The sequence below is a fragment of the Nicotiana tabacum genome, chromosome 17 (assembly GCF_000715075.1).
Source record: "Nicotiana tabacum cultivar K326 chromosome 17, ASM71507v2, whole genome shotgun sequence".
Classification (NCBI taxonomy): Eukaryota; Viridiplantae; Streptophyta; class Magnoliopsida; order Solanales; family Solanaceae; genus Nicotiana; species Nicotiana tabacum.
This window is the reverse complement of record NC_134096.1, coordinates 94,486,656-94,511,098: the sequence shown is the minus strand read 5'-3', so window position 1 is coordinate 94,511,098 and position 24,443 is coordinate 94,486,656. Positions and strand designations below refer to the sequence as shown.

At 35.1% G+C, this 24,443-nt stretch overlaps 3 protein-coding genes across 3 annotated transcripts; 1 reads left to right on the top strand and 2 right to left on the bottom strand.

The window, feature by feature from the left end:
- Window positions 1–6,794: 6,794 nt before the first annotated feature.
- On the bottom strand, window positions 6,795–10,748 carry LOC107766862 (WAT1-related protein At3g28050-like). Its single transcript, XM_016585747.2, has 7 exons — window positions 10,405–10,748; window positions 10,218–10,283; window positions 9,265–9,378; window positions 8,530–8,767; window positions 8,282–8,440; window positions 7,452–7,603; window positions 6,795–7,330 (listed from the first exon to the last, which is right to left on the bottom strand). The coding sequence occupies exons 1-7, from the start codon at window positions 10,614–10,616 to the stop codon at window positions 7,168–7,170; spliced, it is 1,104 nt and encodes a 367-aa protein (XP_016441233.1). The 5' UTR covers window positions 10,617–10,748; the 3' UTR covers window positions 6,795–7,167.
- A 3,730-nt stretch (window positions 10,749–14,478) lies between these two features.
- Window positions 14,479–19,297, bottom strand: LOC107766861 (WAT1-related protein At3g28050). The gene is made up of 7 exons (XM_016585745.2): window positions 18,925–19,297; window positions 18,773–18,835; window positions 18,557–18,673; window positions 16,784–17,024; window positions 15,611–15,769; window positions 15,375–15,526; window positions 14,479–14,936 (listed from the first exon to the last, which is right to left on the bottom strand). Exons 1-7 carry the CDS (start codon window positions 19,125–19,127, stop codon window positions 14,792–14,794), a joined length of 1,080 nt encoding a protein of 359 aa, XP_016441231.1. The 5' UTR covers window positions 19,128–19,297; the 3' UTR covers window positions 14,479–14,791.
- Window positions 19,298–21,551: 2,254 nt separating this feature from the next.
- LOC107766860 (RING-H2 finger protein ATL46-like) lies at window positions 21,552–23,478 on the top strand. The gene has a single exon (XM_016585744.2). The coding sequence runs from the start codon at window positions 22,152–22,154 to the stop codon at window positions 23,313–23,315; it is 1,164 nt and encodes a 387-aa protein (XP_016441230.1). The 5' UTR covers window positions 21,552–22,151; the 3' UTR covers window positions 23,316–23,478.
- The last annotated feature ends 965 nt before the right edge of the window (window positions 23,479–24,443 follow it).

Sequence of the window (24,443 nt, the reverse complement as noted above, 5' to 3'; positions counted from 1 at the left end):
TAGAGCAAACTTGTTGGTAACAATAGTTATCAAGTTATGGATCTAACATGAGCTCTAAAGGTATGAGCGAAAGTGGGGGTATGAAATTATCATATGATGGATAAATCTGAGACAAATATCTTATTAATCTTTGGAAGGAATAAAAGAACATTCTAAAATAGCTTTGATAATTAGTGAATATTAAAAGTTTTAAGTGAGAAGACTTTTCTTGGAAACAAGACTCAAAAAGGGCAACAGACTAATTTGAAAGTATTGGTTATAAGAAAATTTCGAGACTATGAGTCGGAATGGATAAGTTTACAGGTACCAAGTGGGCAATATAATTTTGCTCTCAACAAGCATGAGCCATAGCTTCGAGAAAGCTGAGAATTTAGGCAGCATGGATATGTGCCATTCTACATTATAAAATTTGTAAAAGTTCCAATCATAGAGAAATTTTAGTTTACTTGAAAGAGACTTTTCAGGTACAACTTGACGTACACATGACAAAAGAAAATGCATGCATGTATAATAGTGATATGGGAGCTATGTATAGTAGCAATTATTGATATTGAATGGTATTCATATATTTTACAAGTTAAAAGTTTTAAGATATACATTTGATGCACTGATGGTATATGTACGGCCGAGTGAGGTCAAGATGGTACATTATATTGTGTATTGTTGGTTGTTGAGCGATATTGTTATTGGTGCCCGTGTAGGGGCTTGTTCTGGACAGGTTAAAGTTTTTGGATTTGTCCTAGTTATAGGGGAAGCTCTGCCGAAATTTTTAAAAATTTGTAAAGATAGCCAAATTTTGAGGGCCATAAATAAGTTAAGATTTTGGAAAGGAAATATAAGACCCATGTAGTCATAAGTACCAATGCATAATGGTTAAAGGTAAAAGGATGGAAACTCTATTCTTAGAAGTGACTTATAAAACATTCGAGGACGAATGTCCTTAAGTGGGGGAGAATGTAGCACCCCGAAAACTTTTGAAGTACTTAAGCGCTATTAAGAAAGTTGATGTGCGCTAATTATGTTATTTTGTGTGCAGATGAGGACTATTAATTTGATGGATATCAATTGAATATGATAATAAGTGTACGGGGCATATTATAAGTGATATGGGGTCTAAGGAGAGCCCTAAGTCTCACACACACACACACACACACACACACACACACACACACACACACACACACACACACACACACACACACACACACACACACACACACACACACACACACACACACACACACACACACACACACACACATATATATATATATATATATATATATATATATATATATATATATATATATATATATATATATATATATATATGTAAAAACCTATCAAATGAAAGATCATCGAGTCTACTTTATAACGCTTCAAACTGTTAGTCATTTGGACATTCATACAAGAATTTATGACCAAATTACCAAAGGTTGGCAGAGGAGCCAGCGGATGCGGAGCATCCGAGGCCGCGTCCGAAAGAGAGGCTGGCAATGAAGTGCTGTCATAGCATCCAGGTCCGCATCTGAACTTTAAAGAGGAGTGAAGTGGGGATGCGAAGCATCCAGGTCCACATCCGAAACCCAGAAATCTGGGCCTATAAATACAAGGTCGGGGGAGGGGAGTATTTTGAGTATTTGGGGGTTAGGGTTCTTGAGGTGAAGGGACGATTTTGAGCTCAAATAAAGTCCAAAGAACCAAGGTAAGTTGTTAATGATGTTTTGGGTTGATTATTATTCAATATACATGAGTTCTAACATCATTCTTACATCCAAATACTAGATTTCTTTATCATATCCTTAAGAACACAAAAATCACCAAAGTTGTGATTTTTCAAGATTGTTCTAGAAGAGGTAATTCCAATACTTCAAACTCGTTTATTATGAGTAGTTATACGTATTTGAAGCATTTGTTACAAGTTTTAATGGTTGAAAGATTGGATTATAAAATTCTAGTTCATGGCATGAATAGTACTTTTGAGAAAATAAGTGAGAAGATGAATGGTAATCTTGATGATGAAATTTATGAATACAATAAACCTATGAAATTATTTGGTAGCAAAAGATGGAAGTGATCAACTAAGTAATCACCCGAATTGTATATTTTGCAAGTGTTGATTATGGAAGACGATGAATAGTAACTTGGTGGCAATGGACAATTGATGTAGTATCATTAATGACTTCGAATGGGTATTAAAACATAAGAATGAAGTTGAATGGTCTAGCATGTAAAACTATTTGGCGATTTGAGTTGTTAGAGACTTGTAGCCAATTTGTAAGCCATATATGGATGTTGATCAATATCTTAGGTTATATTTTGATGTAATTAGGATATCTAATTGTAGATATTGACTTGTTGGTGATGTTGAGCATTTTAATCAACATTGAAATGATGGAGGAGGATTGAAAGCTTGTGATTGTTAATGAAGCGAAAGGTAAGTTGATTAAAACTTACTCTTCTTGAGAGACTTTCTCTAAAAGCATGTTTGGAGTTAATACTTAAGTTGTTTGCAAATGTGCTTTCGTGCTTGTGGGGACAAACAAGTACGGATGTCTCCATGTACTAGAATATTATGTTGCATATGTAGTGTCATGCCGTTTTATTAAAAAAAAAATTAAAATCTTATTGGCAAAGTGACACTCAAGGTAAATGTTATAAGTTTTTATCAAAACTTACGTATTGACAAGAGTATACATATTTGAGTGCTAAAGATAAGTTTTCATGGAAAGTATTTCTTTTGAAAATTGACGAACATAATTGCACTTGTGGTATCTTTTAAAGATTAATGTTAAATTGCTAAAGGCTTTAGCATGTAAAAGGTTATTTATTTAAATTTTGTTCAAATTATTTGGATTTACTATAAATGCTATGATTTGATAAAAATAGATCATTTGATGCTATTATGCTATGAATCTATTTTTGAAGTATCAAATATTTTGGGAGTTACTTGTATTCACCGAGATTGACTTCGGATATATCGTGTTCGTTGTCATGAAACTACATGTGTCCAGTGTAGGCGTAGATGACCACTTTGTGGTATAGACTACGGCAAAGTGCTCTCCCTCGAGAGAGTACTATTTTGTGCTATTATTAGCATGGCTGAGTCGATTCGTACAGCACTACGATGAGACGACATGAGCAAGTAGGGTATATGATATTTGCCGCTAGGTACATAACCTAGTTGACCTACTTGTGTCGATGATGGTATAGTACTCCCAGTGAAAGGTAAGGATGATTTTCTTATGTTTAGGCCTAAGGAGCCGAAAGTGATTTCGATGACTTAAAGCAAACAGAATGATTTTGTACGATTTTATCCAAAATCTTGGATTGATGTAAATATTTTAAAAGTTTATATTGTGGGTTATATCTCACTTGGTTGTTATTTAAAATAACAAGGGTCGTGAATTGATAAAATTTCTTATCGTTTAATATCAAATATTGGTGCATTATTTTTATAAAGTTTGTCCCAATAACTTAAGTTAGAGAGAGTCTATGACACTTATTGAGTACAACCGTTGTGGTGTACTCAGCCCTTAGGGGCCCCCTCCAGGGCCCTGCTTACTTTACATGTTTCAGGATAATATATGATACGTAGCATGTGGTCAGGCCAGGATGATTCTCTTTCTGAGGTATTATGAAGCACCGCTTTTATTTCGTGGTAGCTATCATGTTCTTCCTTATTTTATTTTGTTGGAACTACTCCAACCGTTGGTTCTATTCTTTGGTATAGAGGCTCCATAGATAGTTATGAAAGGTTGTAATAACGGGGTTGTACACAACATACATGAAAGTATATTTATTTTACTTAGTCTCATTGTTATTATCATGAAAGACATCATATGTGATTATGAATTGAAAAATATTTAATCATTTAACTTGAAAATGTATATAATTTTCAAGGAGCTTCCGCAGTTAAATTGGTTTTCATGCATATGATTTGGGTGCATCACATGGTTTGGTTTGCTCGGGTTGGGTAGTGTGCCGGGTGCCGGTCACATGGATTTTGGGTCGTGACAATTATGAAGAGAATCCAGAACATCTACATTTGCATTCAATAGAAAATCATTTACTTTTGCTATGGTATTAGGCTAGAAACAAGTGAATCAGAAACAACATGAGTAGACTGTTTAATATTGTCCAAGACATTATGAGAAATAGATGCAGAGTTATCAAAATTATCAGAGGTGAGGTGTGCAGGAGAAGCAGATTGGTTGAAGTAGAATTTGTATAGTCCATGGTCCATTCTACCAAGCTCGAGAAGCTTGTTCATAGAATGAGCATGTAAAAGTATACAGGAATAAGATGTGAATAAAATATAACATTTGAATTGAACAATCATTTTACTTACTGAAATCAAATTGTAGTGAAAAGTAGGTATGTATAAAACATGATGAAGAGTGAGGGAAAGTAGCAGAGTAAGGGACCCAGTACATGTGACCTTTACTTTGTAACCATTAGGCAAAGAGACTAGATAAAGAATATGATGGGGAGTAATATTGAAAATAAAAGTTTTATTTGAAGTCATATGGTCAGTGGCTCCAGAATCCACTATTCATATCATTCCAGCTATACTAGTTAACATGTACACATTAGAATTACCATTCAAACACAAAGGCAAGGAAGATGAACTACCAGCAAAATTTGCAGAACCCATAATGGCAGGTTGAGATGATGATTTATTGAGACTAGATTGCTGAAGTAGGCTCATCAACTGAGTATACCGATCTCTGATTAAACCAGGTACCAGTGAATCCTCAGGATGTGAAGGAATATGATCAGGAACCCCAGAAGACTGCCCTTCAACATTAGCAGCAGTACCAAACTTTTTACCCTTTGTGAACTTGAAATTCTGGGGAAAACCATGTAACTTATAGCATTTTTCAATTGTATGACCAGGCTTCTTGCAGTACTTGCAAAAAAGTAAAGCCTTGTTGTGATCAAAATTAAATCTCTGACTAGGTTGATCAAATTTTAGTTTCTGTGGATATGGTTGCTGAGGTGAGAATTGAGGAGGAAACTTATTGGCATTTGCATGGAAATAGGCTGATTCAGAATAAGCTTGTGCATTTGGAAGGACTTGTCTTTATTTTTCATCTTAGAGTAGTATATTGTAGACATTATCAAGGGATGGCAATGGGTGCATCATTAGGATATTGCTTCTAACTCCTACATAAACTTCATTTAGACCCATTGGAAATTGATGACTTATCTTCTTCCTTTTCTTTTTGGAGACCTTCTTTAGCAGCACAAGCACAAGCACTAGCATGACTGCTGCGCATGATCTCCAGCTCATCCAAATTTTTCTTAAGTTTATTAAAGTAGGAGGCAACATCTAGGCATCCCTAGTAAGTGGAGGAAAGTTCTCTTTTAATTTCAAAGACTTTAGTACCACTAACGGTCTCATATATGTTATTTAATTACTTCCAAATACTCTCAGCTGTCTCTGAATATTGTACACTCTCTGCAATGTCCGGAAAAAAGAATTGGTTAACCATAATATAACCATGTTGTTACATCTATCCCATTGCCTATACTGTGGAGAGGTCTCAGCAGGTTTAGTGCACGAACCATCTATAAAACTTATTTTGCTTTTAGCGAACAGAGAAACTATCATATTATGCTTCCAACCCCCAAAACCTATCCCGGAGAAGGGCACACTAACAAGAGATACGCCTGGGATATCGGAAGGAAGGAGGAACGAGGGACTAGTACGTTCAGGAACATAAGGAGCAATATTTGAACTGGACCTATGGTTTTAAGAAAGTTTCTCAAAAAAAAAAATACTAATTTCTAACAACAGACAATCACCTAACACAACAAAGTCAATAGATGTAGAGAAATAGAAAAGAGTGTACCAAACTTCTTCGCGACATGAAGAAGTAAAAGGCCTTGAAGATTACTCAGATCTGAAACCCTAACTTCGAAGAAAACCTCCAAAAACTCCGATGAATAGATGAATCATAGGAGTCTCCTAGAAATTGACGACGCCCCAAGCTAATTGAGCAGAAAAACTAGTAGAACAAACAAAACCAGAAGAAAACTCCGACCGCGAGACCGGCGAAAAACAGATGAGAAATTTCGGTGATTAAGGAACTAAATCGGCAAGGGGTAACACCGCTGAGATTAGAAGATGAAGGATCAACGATTTCATGGCTCTGATACTATGTTAAACTCAGAGATTGACCGGATTTGATAAAGCCATGGTTAGGGTTTTTAGAGAGAGAAGTGAAAGCAAAAAACGAATGAAAAATCTATGTATTAAAAATTATGCCCAAAAAATTGTCCAGAATGTTCTCTAAGGCCTATTTATAGAGTGGGCCTCTTATTACAAAGAATAAAAAATTGGATCAAATAAATAAAGAGAATGGGCCTGTGGCCCAACTAGCTAAACTATATGCAGCCCAATATGTCCAAGATATCCGGTTGTCATGTAATTCCAACATATGAAGAAGAAAAGAAAAATGAAAATGGATGTTTTTCTTAAATTATTAGCTTATGTTTTTTTTCCCCTTCAAATTTACTTAATTCCTAATCTTCAAGTTCGATTTTGTATGTTGGACCCGCCGGATACACTATTTTGACTCATCTGACCAATAGATTGATAAATCGTTTTGGATTCAACATGTTGGATCAAGTCAACAAATGAGTCCAATCCATTTAAGTTGATTCTGCCACCTTGCCAACCATATCCTGGCAAGTTTTAGTGTTTAATTTTGAGAGCACTCTGTAGATAGATGCTGCAATTAATTCTGGGAATTGTGGAAATGAATTATAGAATATAAGCAGAATCATTATGGTTTAACAATCTTTCTTAGAATAAAGAAGTACATTCGAGCCTGTTGAAGTACAGAAAGGATGCACACATCCTGCTTAATTTTGATTAATTAGCAATGCCTTGATTATATACCTGATACATTTTTGTTCACTAGAATAGGCTTTAGTTCATTCCTGAGATACAAGTTGAGCATGTTGTTTCAAAAGAGCTGTACAAAACAAGGATATATGCCAACAGTTTGCTGCTCGGCTTCTCCCAATAGCAGCCTTTTGTTTCTTCCTATAAAACTGCTACCCTTGTGTATAGAAAATAGCTTCTTTCTTGCTTTGCAGAAACAGCGCGCTTTTTGTGTGACTTGCCTTTCTGCTTGATGAGTTTATCTAACATGTTTACTTGTTTGAGATGCCTTCATTTTTGTAATTGTGTAACAAGGGGAACTTTTGAGCTGAAGAAGACTCAAGATCACTAGAATCATCGTATTCAGGCATTTCTTTTGCCTTTCCCCACATTACAGTATAGAATCCAATGGCAATTACAGTCGCTCCCAGAACGCTGATTGTCAAAGCAGAAAGTTGTCGCTCCCAGGACGCTAATTGTCAAAGCAGAAAGTAGTATATTAGATCGACGATGACATATATTGTGAAAGAAAATAAATGTGTTGAGGAGTTAGTACCTTCCCAAATAAAGAGTATCTCCTAGGATAATGACTCCCATGGCAACTGCAATGGCAATGGACAGTGGCTTGAACATTGCTACATACACTGGTCCTTTGACGCGCAAAGCCCAGGTGTGAATTGTATTGTTTAGGGATGAGCCCAAAATTCCCTGTGTAATGCAGCACACATCATTTTGTCACACAAGAAAGGAGCTAGCAAAATCAACTCATATGTTAATAATCGGTCCAATTCCAAGCGGGTTGCGTTATGAGCCGATTGTTGACTTGACTCAACGAGTTCAATTCAAAAGGACACATCAAACTGTTGGATCAAAATAGTGTAACTTGACGAGTCAAAATTCAACCAAAACCCAAAAACACAAAAGCAAATTTGGAGACTGTAGACTATGTAAATTTGGAAGAATTTAAGCTAATAATATATGAAAAAATACATTGACTTTCACAATTTTGTTAAAAGCTAAAAACAAGTTAAAAAGAGAAGTAGGGTCATGTTTGACAGATTAAGTTATGACCCGTTATTTTACTCATCTTGACCTTATTCGTTTTGATCCAACTTTGATAAGTTTCCGTTGCCGGTTTGTTTTAACTTGTCCAAATTTGACCCGACCCATGTATTTGCCATCTCTATACATGGACGGCTAAAAGACAACAACTTGGTAGTCTTGGGAAAGCGTAGTGGTAGGCTTTTCACATCAAATGATTGGCCACGTCATATATGCCCGAATTGGACATCCAATTGCATTGATTTAGATTTGCTGGAGAATGCATTGCCTGATATATATATATAACAAAGATGTACTATCAAACCTACTTCTCAATTCACTTACAGAGCATAGGATGGAGACCAGTGCAATATCTGGTTTAATTCGCCATTTGTTGGAATCTGGTTCAGTGAAAAATCCTACAATAGCAGCTAGGCAGCTCACACACAAGTTGTAGAAGAAAACTACAGTCACTTCAGCTGGATACTCTTTCATAATCCATGTCTGTCATCAAATTAAATGACTCAAATTCAGTTATTTCGTTTTGTTGCAAAAGGGTAGCTCTCTATTCAAGAACTAAGTCTGCATTTCACCTGAACAATGTACCACATAGGAACCAAAAAATATTCAGTTGTGAGGAAAAGGCCGCCAAGCATCCAATTCGATTGGGATGATCTGAGAGATTGGCTAAGGATTTTGGGCGTGGACGTGATCGCCACTAATAATTTTGGGCCTTTGTAGAGAGTCACTACGAAAGCTCCAGCGATGGAAACCACTGTGCCCAAGACTTTGGCTCGAGTGCTTGATCTTTTTAATTCTATCTTTTCCATCCTGTTTATTAACACTTCCACTGCATCAAATTTATTCTACTAAACAATAAAAAACAGAAAGCTGAGGAAATTCTTTGCCATGTTAAAACAACTTAACTTCATCAATTTGCCCTTTCTTTACTTATTTTTGTGAATTGAAAATCATTCTATGCTTCAGTACAAGTTTCTCCCTGATTAGATTTCATGAATCTTCTAAGACAACCCCAAACCCATTTCATCTAATTTTCTTTGTGGTTGGACGGTGCCATAAAATTTTGAGTTAAGTACAAAATAAAGCTGCAATCTTTAGTCTAAAAGTTAGATATCTGTAACCCTGGTCGAGTTTAACTAATTTTTTTTGGTTGGGACAAATTGATGGATGCTGACAAAGTTGTTGACCACTTGACAAATAGGAAAGAGAACACAACACTAGTGTCATTATAGTGGGGATCGCAAAAAAAGCAAGGAAAACGACTGAAAATAAAGGACATGAGATAAAAAAGAAGAGGAAGCAAAAACCTGAAAGTGACAGCCAAGACAAAAGTGAAAGCAGGGACGAGATTGCTGATGGCGGAGGCAAGCGTAGGAGAGCTATAATTAATTCCTGTATACCCCATTATCTGTGATGTACACCTGCATTTTCGATAATATAATACGTATATATTATCGAAAAGCAAGAAAACAAAATCATGTCCATAAATTTTGTTCTAGACTAATTCTGATATCACTTTTTATATGTTGACACTGTTGGCACAATGAGCAAAACTTCGCCTATAAAAGTTGGGTGGATTTTTTCTTTTTTGATAAATTTAATCTACCACACTGAAGAGGAAAGAATTTAAATAGTGGCCTCAAAATGGTCATTCACGCAAACGCCCCACTAAGGCCATTCGCGCAAATGCCCCACTCCCGTTTCCCTTCTAAGATCCCTGTGTAATGAAAAAAAGTTATAAAAATAACATATACATAAATAGCTGGTTATATTTATTATTTATATTTTTTAGTAATATATATAGATTATATATTGATTATATATAATTATGCGCATATAATACATAAATTATGCATATATTTTATCTTTATCGGTTATCTTTAATTTAAGTAATTAGATGGGCAGCTATTTGGGTTAATTGTTTGTCATGAATAATGAAGAGGATTAAATTTACAAGAATTCTTATTGAACTTATCCTGAATAAATTTCCTGAAACAGAATTACAGTATATTGGTCAACCAATCAATCGACTCTATTGGCGTTGGCTGTATGATGTCTCTAAATTAGTTCAGCAGTAGTTAGACCCCTGAATCAGACTTTTAATTGAATTCAATAGATTTTTTCCTCATAAATAAGAGTAAGAACATCTGATCATCATCCTAATTTGCAGGAAAAGAAGAAAACTTTTTGACATATAGTATATCTGCAGATTGACAGATTAAGAGTGATAAACAAGAAGAAGAAAAAAGTCAAAAGGTACCCGATAACTCCAAGAAGAAATATTTTGGCAAGAATTGAGCAGTTGAGGGGTGGAAGTACTCTTGATCTGCAGTCAGATATTTCCAATTTTCAACCCCTATCAGATTCTTGATAAGATTTACACATATAACAATTGATCAAAATCCGAGCCAAAAACTTGAGAAAACAGAGAGTAAAAAAAAAGAAACCTGGTTGAGAAAAAGGGAGAAGGAAGAAGGAGAACAGCAGCAAGACCATAACTGTAAACAACAAAGACATGATTACTCATTCCTTTGTTAGTAGCAGCTTTGTAAAGTGTGTTTAATCCAACATTTATACATTCCATAGACACCATAGCTGCAAATGGTACCACTTCTTTGTAAAAAGTTGATTCTCTAATTCTTCCATTATTGCTTGCCATTTTTTTCTTCTCTTTTTTCTCTCTCGAAACTTCAACGTCTTGCTTCCAAAATTATCGAACGCTACGCGTGGCGGACATGAGCTCTACCTGAAAATCTGGTAGCAAATAAATAATTAATCATAGGAGTGTGTGTGTCTAATACGCATATATATATTGGTTTCCACTAACAGTTTAGGGACCAGAGTTAAAGTAACTGTTTTTGTAGCTAAGATTATATTGAAAGTTGTAATCTTTATTCTCTTTTTATATTCTTTAGGTCCCACCTCAAATGTCATTTTCTCTCCTCTTAGAAGTTGCATAACTCATTTTCTAACCATGACCTATTTATCAACAAGAATCTTTTGAAATTTTCCAAATCATACTATATTTTCAAGTTTCAACTTGCGAAAGTTTTTCGAATCAAACATGCTCCGTAATTACTACAATTTGTAATTAAAACAAGGCAAGATCAACAGTGCTAATCATTTATGATTGCCAAACTCAAAAAAATCAGTTTGACAAGTGAGCCCGTCTTAAATAAGGATTGATTTCAATATATCAATCGTAGGCTCTTAACACACTCTATTAATCTATTTTCGGAGAATCTCGATTAGAATACACTTTTTTAAAATTAAAGTCTAGCTACAGAAACTCTCGTTTGTCTTTGATTTTCAGGAAGTCTTAAGATTCCATATCCCAATTTTCCTTCCCTTGCAAAAAAAAAAAGAAAAGAAAAATCCCTTTCTCCCATTTTATATCAGGGAGAGTACGTCAATACGAGAGATTCATGACTTTAAATTTGACATTAGTGGGGCTTCTCTCTCCACTAGCTCCTGAATGTGGATGACCAGCCCGTCCCCACAATATTTTTTGACATTCGTGGGGCTTCTCGAAACATATTTAGTTTATCTCGAAGCAGTATTTTTACAAGTAGCGCGGCGCCTAACGAATGGTTTTCAAATTTAATCATCGTTAATTATTAAATTAATATTCTACAAATCCATTTGGATCTTCTGTTTACTTTATTTTTGTTTATCCGAAAAACGGATAAAGTTGAATTTATACGTAGTTCTAAAGATACGTTGTATAACTTGGTACAAATTGGAAAAATAAGTAGAGATATATCGAATATTTACCGTAAAAAAGAATGAATACAAACCCAAATTGAGTAGAGAATGATTGATAAATAAATAAGATGAATCAATATCAAAAACCCAAAAAAAATAATATTTGCTAGATGTTCTGTAAATCTCAATAATCTCTGAATGTGAGAGTATGAATGTGTCTACAAATGATAGCCACTCTTAATATAGTGGAGGAATCCTACTTTGGATATAATTAAAAATACATAGTAAGGATCTCATGATAGATTAATTAATTAGCTTTTCCTTGATTTCCGCCGAGATTCTCTTCCCTAGTACGGCTATAACGGCTCTTTGTCTCTTGGCTCGATCTCGGTCTTGGCCGGTATCGGTATTGGTCGTTTTCTTTACCCTCGACCCTTGATATTAACTCGAGCTCGATATTGATCGATCTCTGGACCTCGAGCTTTGATATTGACTCGAGCTCAGTATCGGTCGATCTTTGAGTCTCGAACTCGACAATCAAACTTCGAATCATGGCTCGATATTACGATGACGAATCTTCATCCATATTCCAATCTCGAAAGGCAAACTCGGTTTTGACCGTATATAATTTTATTTTTGCAAAATTCTTCTGGGCTTTGATTGATTTAATAATTGATCACATATATTTTGAGGAAAGGATATTGATTTTAGACACCAAGTTGCATAGCAGCATGTAATTGGCATCTAATTGAAGATAAAAAGATTAGATTGATCGGCACGCTAAGTAGGAGTTATCCTCAAAAAGAAATGAGAGTTGCTTGTGGGAGTGATAAAGGCGTGTGACTATTCTGCCTTTTTGTGACAAGGGGCAATCTACCTTTAGGTAGAAAATTTACCCGCACATAATATTTATATTAAATTAAATAATTTAATCTTAATGGTTAAAAAATTAATTAAAAATACACATCCATTACCATGATTAAGGTATGATGTTGTATTCCCTCCGTTTCAATTTATGTGAACTCATATGACTGGGCACGGAGTTTAAGAAAAGAGAGAAGACTTTTGAACTTGTGGTGTAAAATGAGACACATATATTTTGTGTAGCTATAAATCATTGCATAAAGGTAAATTATTTCCAAGTAAGTAAAGAGATCATTCTATTTGGCACGGACTAAAAAGAAATAAATTCACATAAATTGAAATGAATGAAATACTAATTTATATTTATTGACTTAATATAAATATTGTGCCCAGCACTACAAATTGTATATTTTTGGCTTTCTATCACGTAAAAGAGAAAAGAACAAGTGAAGGTTGGAGTGACATGCAACTGTAGATGGTGAATGCTGACACTTTGATAGTTGCTATTTAGACAATGCGCTTTTTCCTTCAATTATTGGTACTTTTAGCGGCTAAATAATGCAAGGGTCATTAAACGAACCAATCATCCAAAGAGAGATGCCTAACGAAATTGGAAATTTGATGGTCTTGCCAAATCCCAACTCCCAAATAAGAAACATATATCAAAAAAAAAAAAGGAAGAAAAAAAAAAGCAGTAGCGAAGATCCTAAATTGAACCCTTCTGTTTGTTTTGAAACAAAAGTGCATTAAGGAATAAGGAGATTAAACTCACAAAGTCAAATTAAGATTTTGCTTGTAAGTGTAATTGTATAAGCCACAATGATTTGAAAGTTGCATGTGGAAAGGTTTTCGCTCTACGGATCAAAGGTACGCTAGAGAACACTTCAAAGTATGCGATAAGAGAATTAAATATTTTAAGAAATTGGATTTTTTTTAATTATAGGAGTATTATTCATGATCTAAAAATCTTTCATGTGTAGGCTTGATTTTTTTTAACCAAACAAGTGATTTTTTTTTATTTTTTTTTTGTTAATGTGTGACTTAAAATTCAAACATAGAACTTCTATGTTCCAGCTTTGACATGTGTTTCACCTAAATATCTAAATTCCCAAGTGAATGGTGAATGTATATTTCACTTTGCATCGTTCTCCTTCTCCATTGATCACTTTTTCCCTCTCTTCTTTGAAATCATTAATAACCGGTCTGTTTTTTCTTTTCTTTCTGAAAAAAAGTATCTGAAGTAAATAATATTCTAGCTTTAACCAACCCCTTTTGACCGAATCAAATCTTTAATTCAGCGGTATATATTATCATAATATTATCTTAAGCAAATAATCAAATCTTTCTTCCTTATATGTTGTCTACTAGAACTTGCGACTTTGTTGAGGGCGTTAAACGAAGCCAATGGGGAGGTTACTACTACAAGAAGACTAGTCCTCCGTTTTATCGGGTGAATAGTACTTATCTTCATTCAATATTTCCAACAAACAAAAAGTGTTTACTATTTTGCTGTAAACACGGAATAGATAAGTATTTTTTTCTCTTTTATAGAGTAGCATTTGCAGTTTAGCCTGGTAAAAGTCCACATGTGAGTCGATATCCTAACACTTATAAATTATAAAGTAATAACTTTCTGTCACTTGAATACTCCTAATACTTATAGAGTGACAGAATTCCAGGAAGTAGACTAATCAATTAAGCTGCACTCCTCGAAAGGGGTAGATTTCTGGATAGCGAATTTCTGCCCTAACAACGTTTAACCAAATGATATAATTATGCAAACAGACAATCTTTATTGGAGGTTAAAAATATTTGCTGGTATTAATTAAGCTAATTATCTGCTTTCTTCAAGAGTTTTTGGATGCAATATGTTTTGGCACATACGCCTATTAAGTGGAGGCGGATGCAACATGAGTTCAATTGAACCTAACATTTTCCATTGAGCATAAATATATATTTGAAAAACCAAAATTTCTATAAATATTAAATTCTACAGAGTTCAATCGTATAAATAAAAATATTGAATTCTTCAAATTTAAATCATGAATCCATTTCTTCTATGTAGTACTGGTCTACTTGTGGCTAATTTGCGTCTCGTTTATCTGACGCCTCATCCACTAGCCTTTATCATCTTCATCTGAAATTAAGCAGCACTCGCCAATGCATTCAAATACTTGTGAAAGGGTAGTGTTAATTAACATGGCTGAGCAGCATAGTCAAAGGGCCATAAGTAACACTTTATTTTATGTGTTTTTTTAATGAAATTTACTTTTGCAATAAAGGGCTTCTTTGGCTTGATGAGTCAATTATACAAACAGTGTCCTCAATCTCAAGCATTGACTTGATCTCCTTGGCCTTTCCCCACAGCACAGAATAAAATCCAGCAGATATGATAACTGCTCCTATAACACTGCCCACCACATTGTAACAAAAAATTTACTTCATGAAATTATATATGTGCATTAAAAACTAATACTTCAAAACCAGAAGGAAGATGAGTCATGTAATTATAAATTACAATACAGCGGAAAAGAGAATTGCAGATGCATTAATTTGTTTGCAAGCAACCCAAGCTTTTTTTATGGTCAGCAAAAGAAAAACTTAAACATTAAACAAAGAGAGTATTACAGGGAGCAGGGTGCGACAGTTGAAGTAGAAGTAGTACTAGTAGTAGTAGCAGTAGCAGTAGCTATACCTAAACTAGTAGTAGTATTAATCGCAATAGTAGTTATGCCTAAACTAGTAGTGTCCGTTTGTCAACCTAGTTTTTGTAATATAACTAGAAGCAACTCAAAGCTAATTGATCAATCATGTGTAAACATGAGGAAAAGAATGGCTTTATATATACCTTCCTAAATGGAGTGATTCGGCAAGAAATAGGATCCCCAAGATTGCTGCAATTACCATTCCCAAGGGCTTGAACATCGCTACATAAAGAGGACCTTTCTTGTCCAAGCACCATGTCAAAACGTTGTAACGAAACACACTTCCAGATACAGCCTAGTGTGTAAGAAAACAGAATCAGATATCTGTTAAAGAACAAGGTGCAGAAGAGAACTGAAAATGAAGCATCAAATTTCTTACTGAGAAAACAATGGCTATAATTCCAATCCCAGGCTTCACCATCCATGCCTCTGGATTTCTTTCTAATACCAGAGTTAAAATTGCACACTGAATACTCCCAAAGCAGCAAGTGAAGAACACTATTGTCATTTGTTCAGGGTATTTCTTCACCGTATCTGTCTAAACGAGTACAACATGAAATGAATTTGTAATAATGTCCTAATTCTGAGATATAAACCTGCTTATCTATAAACCAATATCAAATTAGCAGCCACAGTAATGTTAAAATGGTTGAGATGACGACAGTCTACCTACGTTGCTTGGACACGGGTGCGGGTGTTTGACACGGGTGCGGATCTAGAGGTCGGATCCTTCGAGATGTAAATTCTAAGATTCGGGGATATCATCCTAGTACGGATACGGGTGCGGGGATCCGGCTAAATATAATTCAAAAAATATAAAAAAATATCTAAATTATGAGAAATTTTGTCGAATACTTATGTATAGCTTGTAAAGTGTGGATTTCTTTTTTATTCTCAAGTTGTAGGTAAATAAATGATTGATTTCATAGATAAGGTATGTTGTTTTCTTCAAATTTAACCTCGGAGAATCAAATTGTATCTCGTCTCGAATTTTTCCGGCCGTCGCGGTCAAAGTACCAAAAATTATTTGACCAGATCCGGTACGGATCCCATACCCACACTCATACTAGTGTCGTGTCGACACGGGTACGACACCTAAACTGCCATGTCGGAGCAACTTAGCAGTCTACAATTAAAGGATTTAGGCACTAAGTAGTAAGTGAAATTCTAGTAAGTGTAAAATGAATCGAGCCTACCAAAAGGTTGCTAGAGGCAAAATGAATTTTTATGACTTATGAGGTATGAATTGGAAACAGATTGAAGCATCCTCTACTATGACATGTTCTACAGGCAGTATAAAAAGGGGCAGCGCGGTGCACTAAGCTTCCGCTATGCGCGGTATCGGGGAAAAGGCCAAACCACTAGGGTCTATTATACACAGTCTTACCCTGCATTTCTGCAAGAGGTTGTTTCCACGATGTTCTACCGGCATTATCATTAACTGAAATAAGTCCTACATACACGAAACACACTGCTAACTCTGAAAGATTGTGAAGATGGTTTTTAACTTCAAATTCATTCTCATTGTTGAATTACATGTAATATGTTTTACCTGAAGAATGTTCCATCCAGAAGACATGATGCAGGTGATGGTAATGAGAAGACCTCCCAGTAGCCAATTTGATTCTTGTGAAAGTAAAGAGTGATGATGAGATGAATGAGAAGGTAAAGTAGATGATCCAAGTAGTTTTGGCCCTTTGTATAGAGTCATGATAGATGCTCCAATAATTGCCACTATGGTGCCAAGAGATTTTGCTTGACTGCTAGCCTTTCTTATATCTAACTTCTCCATCCTGAAAATTTTGCAAAAACCTTGAGAAATTCTGAACATGTGAACCACTAGATACAACTAAAAACTTGCAATCTTGCATAGTATCACTTCTACTATTCAACTATTTTAGAGGGAAAAAAGCTCATGGTCCAAAAGACCAGGCTATTTAGTGGCAGAAGCTAGTGGTTTTGCAGCACTATCAAAAGATATGTGTTTAAATCAGAAGATAACAACTTTTTGCATATGCCTTGAGAAAATAACTTGGGTACTGGAAACACCATGTGGTGCAGCGGATGGGGCTGCTCTTCCCTTAACCAGAGGTCTCGGGTTCGAGCCTTGGGTATGGAAAAATCTTGGCAGGGAGCACTTCCCCCCAATGGGGTCCTACGCAGTGCGAATCCAGATATAGTCATGCTCCAATGCGAGTACCGGACACCGGGTAAAGGGCAGCCTGGCGCACTAAGCTCCCGCTATGCGCGGAGTCCGGGGAAGGGCCGGACCACAAGGGTCTATCGTATGCAGCCTTACCCTGCATTTTTGCAAGAGGCTGTTTCCACAGCTCGAACCCGTGACCTCCTGGTCACATGACAACTTTACGAGTTACGCCAAGGCGGACACCGGGTAAGAAACCAAAAAAAAAAGTACTGGAGACACCTAACTGCGGACTCTGACTCAGAAACAAAAGTGAGTTTACTGCACTAACAGTATAAAATATATTTATACAGCCTGGTCATTTATAAAATAATTATAGGTAAATTTCTACGACAAACATTACTTGGTTACCTAATAAAAATGGTAGTTATTCTACTACAATATGTTAAGCTAACTGATAATATAAGAGTCCTTATACTGTATGAGCATGTTACTTAACATCATGTTTAGATTGTTGTTACATGTCGTTTCATAATGTATCGTATTGTATTGTACTGTATTGTATTGTATTGTTAGATAAAGACAATGTTTGGATAGATTGTATCGTTTGCCGTCGTTTCATGCAGAGGCGGAGCTAGGATTTGAACCTTATGGGTTCGAGATTATAATCATTTTAAGTTACTGGGTTCTAAATTAATAATTTGTACATATTCATTGAATTTCTTAATACAAATATAGGGTTTGAACAAAAACTACTGGGTTCGGCCGAACCCGCAAACAACACTTTGGCTCCGCCCCTGGTTTCATGATATCACGCACTAAAAATATGAAGAATAAACTTGCAACATTACTAAGAAAAAATAGGATACAGAATAGAATTATTATATAAAAAAGTAGGATAAAGAATAAAATATAATTATTTAATAATAAAGAAAGGGAAGATGAGAGGAAAAAAGCAAAGAAACGACGCCACCATACCAAATCCGTCGTTTTATAAAGTGACACTTTCCGTCGTTACATAACGATGTATTTAACGATACGATACAACAAAATTAAAGTAACAATCAAAATAAATATTGTATTTAAAGTAACAGCATACAATACTATAGATAACAATCATCCAAACAAGCTGAATCTAACAAAAAGTAGAAGTTGGCTAAGCCCAATTTGGCAGTCCTATACCTGAAAATGATGGCAAGCAAAAATGTAAAACCAGGCATCAAATTCCCTAAAGCAGCTGCCAGAGTAGGAGAGCTGTATTTGATACCTGTATAGGCCAGGACCTGCAGCAAACATATTCTGCAATAGAGTTTACAAGCAAAGTTCTGATTTTATTTGTTTTAATCGAAAAGACCCCAATTTGATAACAATAAAACAGAGAAGAAATTTGTACAATACCCCAACAGACCAAGAAGGAAGAATCTCCACAGTATAGACAATGTAATAGGAGCCATATTGCTTCTGGAAAAAAAAAGATAGAAATTTGAACTACTAAAAAGTAAAGAAGTAATCACAAAAAAATAGCAGAAGAGCATTTGATTTTGACAAACCTGCACCTATGGAAGATTAAGAAAGGAAGAAGAAGAAGGGTACCAAGGGCATTATAGTAAACAACATAAACAAGATTACTCATTCCATCATTCATAGCTGCTTTTCCAAGTGTAATCATTCCCATTTCACAGCATTCCACCAACACCATTGCAACAAAAGGGAAAACATCCTTTGACCAAGATTGCATCTCCATTATAACCATTTCTCTTCTTTACACTCTCAGTGTTGCTGCTCAGTGCTCTATTCTATGATAAATAATGAAATCTTGTTCAGAATCTGATAAAAGACAGTTGCTTTTCATAGATGAAAAACATGAGAATAGCTTTTCAGATGACTGGTATGTGTCAAGTGACTCAAAACACATGATTCCGTACTAAATTGACAATGTTTGTTTTGTTTTGTGTGGGTATAGGGTGATGTCATTAATCAAGTTGGCATTTGTTTGTCTATAGTATTGTCTTGTGTACTATAATAAGCTCAGTTATTTTAATGACCTCTCCTTTTCAATATTAGCTAGAAAAAGGATATTGTAAATGGCATCTAAAATTCACCTATTTGTCATTCCGATTCGTTAATAAAAAAAAGAGAAAAAAAAGGATATAGAAAGTTGAACTTCATTTAAATGACTGAATATTTTTTTGATGAGGATCTTGAAATTAGTGTTCTCCAGAGTACTCTCTTGGCTATCTTGCAGATCCTTTGACTTTACGAAGAACCTCTTGGAATGTGATGAAGGCGTTTTTGATTGGTTCGGACTTGGAACATATCATTTGAAATACTTTGACAAAACTTGGTTGGCCTCAATTTCCGTGGACATGCCACATCAATTGAATATCTAACATGATCTTATTAGCGTTGAATTTGATACTGCACACTGACGGGTAGTTTAGTAGGGTGTGTAAGAATAATACTGAATATAGTGTATTAGTAATATTGAGATTAGTTATTTTTGGATTATTTTCTATTAATTGTTTGGTTTTGTATATTAAAAATAATATGCATTGCATAATTTTTTTAAGAATTGTTTGCTTACAAAAATACCCTCCACATGCGAAGAAGCAGCCACAAATGATTGCATCAGAATAAGTTGTCTACATCATATGTACCATATGAAATGCGGCTCTTTCCTAGATCCTGCATGAGCCCATGATACCTTGTGCATCGGGCTGCCCATGCAAAGTTATTTTCATATAGATCGCGTAGAAGTTAACTTCTTTGGGCCTTGAGATAAAGTGCGCCAAAATGAATTTGGGCCTAGAACCATGAAATAGACTTGTTTTGTGCAACCAAGTAAACAACTCAAAGACAAAATGTTGGAATTTAGACTTATAAGCTTGAATGACCACATATATAATGTGGAAGTAGGTAATTATGAATTTGACTTTAGGAACCCTAATGTCTGTATTAGCAACTTATTATGTGAAGTCACAATCACGAAATAACAAATTATTGATTCATTGTTGATGATTCAAGAAGAAGGTAAGCGCATCGTGTGGTGCAATGTGGGGATTATAATGTGCTTATTATCCCTTTATCAACAACTAACACTTGTTTTCATATATTCTTCACCTAATTAATTGCCTTCTTAATAAAGATAAACCAGCCTACTTGCATATATAGTCTTATCCTTCAATAAGTGACAGCTAAATAAACCATCATCATCATTTACACGTAATTTTCTAGAAAAGGGAATTAAGAGGCTTGGCTTAAACCATTTCTTTTGCAAAAGTACTGATTTAACATTCATGTGATATATGTAGATATATTTTATTTTTCCAGCTTGGCTTGATTTGTCACGATATGCTAATTATAATGCTTACTACTTTTAAAGCCGTTAAACAAATATAAATTTTAAATTCTTCCAAGTTGGGAGATTTTATATCAAACGATTATTTATGCATTTAAATCCTTTTAAATTTTTCTCAGATCCAATGCAGTATGAAAGGAATCTAATCTTCTTAAACTTGCAAAACGTATGTCACATTTGCTTAAACTTCAAGAAAGTTAAACCAAAAAAAAAAAAACATTTTTGAAAGGGAGACGTTTAATTGTGTAAGAATATCGTCAACATACCTAATTAAAGGAAATATTAGTAATTAGAGGCTAATTCTAGTAGTTAAGACATTGCTATTCTTATCGTAATGAAATATTTTCATTTTAATCGTTTCATCATTAATATTTTCCAATTAAATCTTATTTATTTCTTATTAAATGTGTGAATAAAATCACCAGGCGCGAGTTTGAGATTTGAAACTTGTATAAGTACATTCCAGTTGAATGCTATTCGAATCATAATAATAATATTTCCATTTCAGTTATTTCATCATTAATGTTTCCCAATTAAATCTTATTTATTTCCTACTTAAATATGTGAGTTTTTTGGGAAAGTGCATAATTTGAAACTTTTTTTCCTTTTTCTTTTCCCCCTTTTTTTCTCCTTTACTTTTTTCCCCTTTACCTTTAATCTTTTATTTAAGGAATTAAAAAGTGCGACAGTACTGAGTATTTCTTTTTGGCACTCTTTACTGTTTCTTTTTTATTTCATGGCATTGTTTACTGTTTATTTTGGAGAATAGTGACGCTTGTCAGTGCCAGCCTTTGGCTTCCAAATAAGTCAATGTCCTTTTCCAGTTCAAAAACAGAAACCCAACTTCTCATTTTTCCCTTGTTTATTTATTTATATTTTCTCACACACACACTCTCTGTTCTGTAGTTTGGTAGAAATTGTTAAACATATAGAAAGAGAGAGAGAGAGAGAGAGAGAGAGAGAGAGAAGAGGTGTAGGCTCAAATATTCAAACTTTTTCCTTATTTCTGCTGTATAAGGTATTTCAAGATCCTCATTAGGTACTAAGTGTTTAAGGTTTTGCTGCTACAAGAAGTGATTTTTAATATTAAGGGGTTCTTATAAGTATTATTATGTCCTGAATAATGGTGCCTACTAAGTGGAAATCAAGACAGGTAAAGATTCTGCCTTTAGCATTTTCTGCTTGGTTTCATCACTATCTGCTGTTATTTGCACTGTCAGTGAAATAAAGCAATTAAAATATTGCTGCCTTACCACCGCCCCAACCTGCTGCAAGATTGCAACTTTCTGATGCAACCACCATTTTCTTGAATCTGAGGATAAAATTTGTGATTTCGGGTGTTGGATTTTTTGGTTCAGAGATGGTGAAAAGAAGTTGAAAAGTTGCTGGTATTTGGTTTTTTTGAATGTGTTGTTAAAGATGATTTGTTCATTTGCTCAAGTTAGGTCACAAAGATGGGTTTCTGGTCATACCCATTTGAAAAATTCTTGGATTCAACATAAAAAAGATGGTGTCTTTACATATCCCCCTCCTCTGTTTCCCCCATCTCCTCCTTCATTTGGCTCAAGTTCTAATTTTCACAATGAACCAAACACTTCTAGTTCTTCCAACAAAATTAGTCCAGCTGTTCTTTTTATTATAGTAATATTAGCTGTCCTATTTTTCATATCTGGTCTACTCCACTTGCTAGTTAGATTCCTTATCAAACACCCTTCTTCTTCAGCATCATCTCAGTCTAATGGATACCCTGAAGTTTCTACTTCAGATGCTTTACAAAGACAGTTACAGCAGCTATTCCATTTACATGACTCTGGTTTGGATCAAGCATTTATTGATGCATTGCCTGTCTTTATGTACAAAGAAGTTGTGGGTCCTAAAGAGCCATTTGATTGTGCTGTTTGTTTGTGTGAATTCTCTGACAAGGACAAATTGAGATTGCTCCCTACTTGCAGCCATGCTTTTCATATCAACTGCATTGATACTTGGCTCCTCTCAAACTCAACATGCCCCCTTTGTCGAGGAGCCCTTTACAATCCCGGGTTTCCAATAGAAAATCCAATGTTTGATTTCGATGAGCCAAGAGAAGATGATGGATATCGTGGTAATGCGGATCATGAGTTCTCCACTTCTCATAAAACAATTGAAATAGAAGAAGTTGCAGGTGCTAAAGCGACCTTTCCTGTGAGACTTGGTAAGTTTCGAAAATTGGATAATGGGGCAGGGGAAGGAGAAGGTGTAGGAGAAAGCAGTAGTAGTAATTTGGATGCTAGAAGGTGCTTTTCAATGGGTTCATATCAGTATGTGGTTGGTGATGTTAATCTTAAGGTAGCCTTGAGCAGTGAACGGAAGGCAAACAATATGAATCGAGCCAATTTGGTTGAGAAGGATCCTAATCCATCAATTGACGCAGATAACGAGGGGAAAAAGATAGGTATTGGGAGAAAAACAGATAGCTATTCTGTTTCCAAGATTTGGCTATGGTCGAAAAGAGGCAAATTCGCGAGTTCTTCAGACTTTCAAATGGACGATCGACCTCCTTCTAGTATGGACTTGCCATGGCTTAGAAGAACAGAAGGCATGTAGTGAATTCTGATCTCTTATTCTCTTTGTTTGGTCTTTTTTGTTAAATGATAACTTAGAGGTGAGTTTGCCTTTTGTGTAGTATTCTTTTAGAAGCAAATTCAGCAAAGCATGCCATACTTGATAATCAGCTTGATTTCAGTCTTGATTCTGCAACTATTATTTACTACATTTCTCTTTTGTTTTTTAAGTCCTGTAAATGTATAGGTCATCTCTTCATTTTGTTGGTTCTTGAAATCTTACTTGACATGACAACGGATTTTTTGTTGCATCCTGATACTTTCAGCTTCCACAATTTAGCTTAAACGCAATATGGTCCATAAGCATTGATGTTAATATATTAACCATGAAGCTAAATGATCAGAATTAAGGGATAACAAAGACCATGAGCTTCCTTTGTTTCTTGAGAAAGTTGGGTTTTGTAATTTCCTCATCGTTCAAGTGTGAGAGTATACAGTTATCTAGGTTCATTTTTTTTGGTAACCGAGGAATGTACAAGTGCTAGTTGGGGTACTGTTGAAACTCGGCCCGCACATCTACCTAACCCATACATTGCTCTTACCACTAAACCAAAACAAAGTCCTAGGGCCGCAGTCATCTTTATTCATAGGAAGTGAAGGCTGGGATTCTCTTATCTTCGCGAAGCATCCTAAAAATTTGGCTTCCATGGCCTTTATTTTCTGGTCTTATTGACCTATCTTTTAGATTACACCCCTCACTTCGGCAAACTCCACTCTTTCTTTTCTTCTCTTTATCTTTTTCTTTTGGGGTGTTTGTGGGGAAGGGTGGTGTTTGAAGTTCGAACACAATCTTTTTGTTTTAGTGGTGGGATCCATTGAAGCAGTGCTTTGTTGGAGACCAGATTAAGTGGCATCAGTTATGGGGTTATTTGTTGAAAGAAAGAGTGTTGGTGAAATGATTAAGTTACAAGTAGAGATTAGATATCTTAACCCCTTCTAATTATTGGTGAATTGGCAATACTACTGTAGCCTCATGTTTTGCAGTGTTGCACTGAAGCTGAAGTTTTGATTAGCTGAGAATGTACTTTTCTTTTAATGGAGGAACAATACAAAATTTACTTAGTTTTATAAGTATGACTTCTTTTGCCAATCGACGTTAACACATTATACT

What these genes read in the sequence shown, in the direction of transcription:
- LOC107766862 (XM_016585747.2), bottom strand. Translation starts at nt 10,616, where the DNA reads ATGGCAAGCAATAATGGAAGAATTAGAGAATCAACTTTTTACAAAGAA. An exon ending in TCTCCCTTTTTCTCAACCAG is followed by an intron (nt 10,284 to 10,404) that starts GTTTCTTTTTTT and finishes ATCTGACTGCAG; the next exon opens with ATCAAGAGTACTTCCACCCC. An exon ending in TGGTCTCCATCCTATGCTCT is followed by an intron (nt 7,604 to 8,281) that starts GTAAGTGAATTG and finishes TGCATTACACAG; the next exon opens with GGAATTTTGGGCTCATCCCT.
- LOC107766861 (XM_016585745.2), bottom strand. Translation starts at nt 19,127, where the DNA reads ATGGTTATAATGGAGATGCAATCTTGGTCAAAGGATGTTTTCCCTTTT. An exon ending in CTGGATGGAACATTCTTCAG is followed by an intron (nt 15,770 to 16,783) that starts GTAAAACATATT and finishes GTACTCGTTTAG; the next exon opens with ACAGATACGGTGAAGAAATA. An exon ending in TTATAGCCATTGTTTTCTCA is followed by an intron (nt 15,527 to 15,610) that starts GTAAGAAATTTG and finishes CTTACACACTAG; the next exon opens with GCTGTATCTGGAAGTGTGTT.
- LOC107766860 (XM_016585744.2), top strand. Translation starts at nt 22,152, where the DNA reads ATGATTTGTTCATTTGCTCAAGTTAGGTCACAAAGATGGGTTTCTGGT.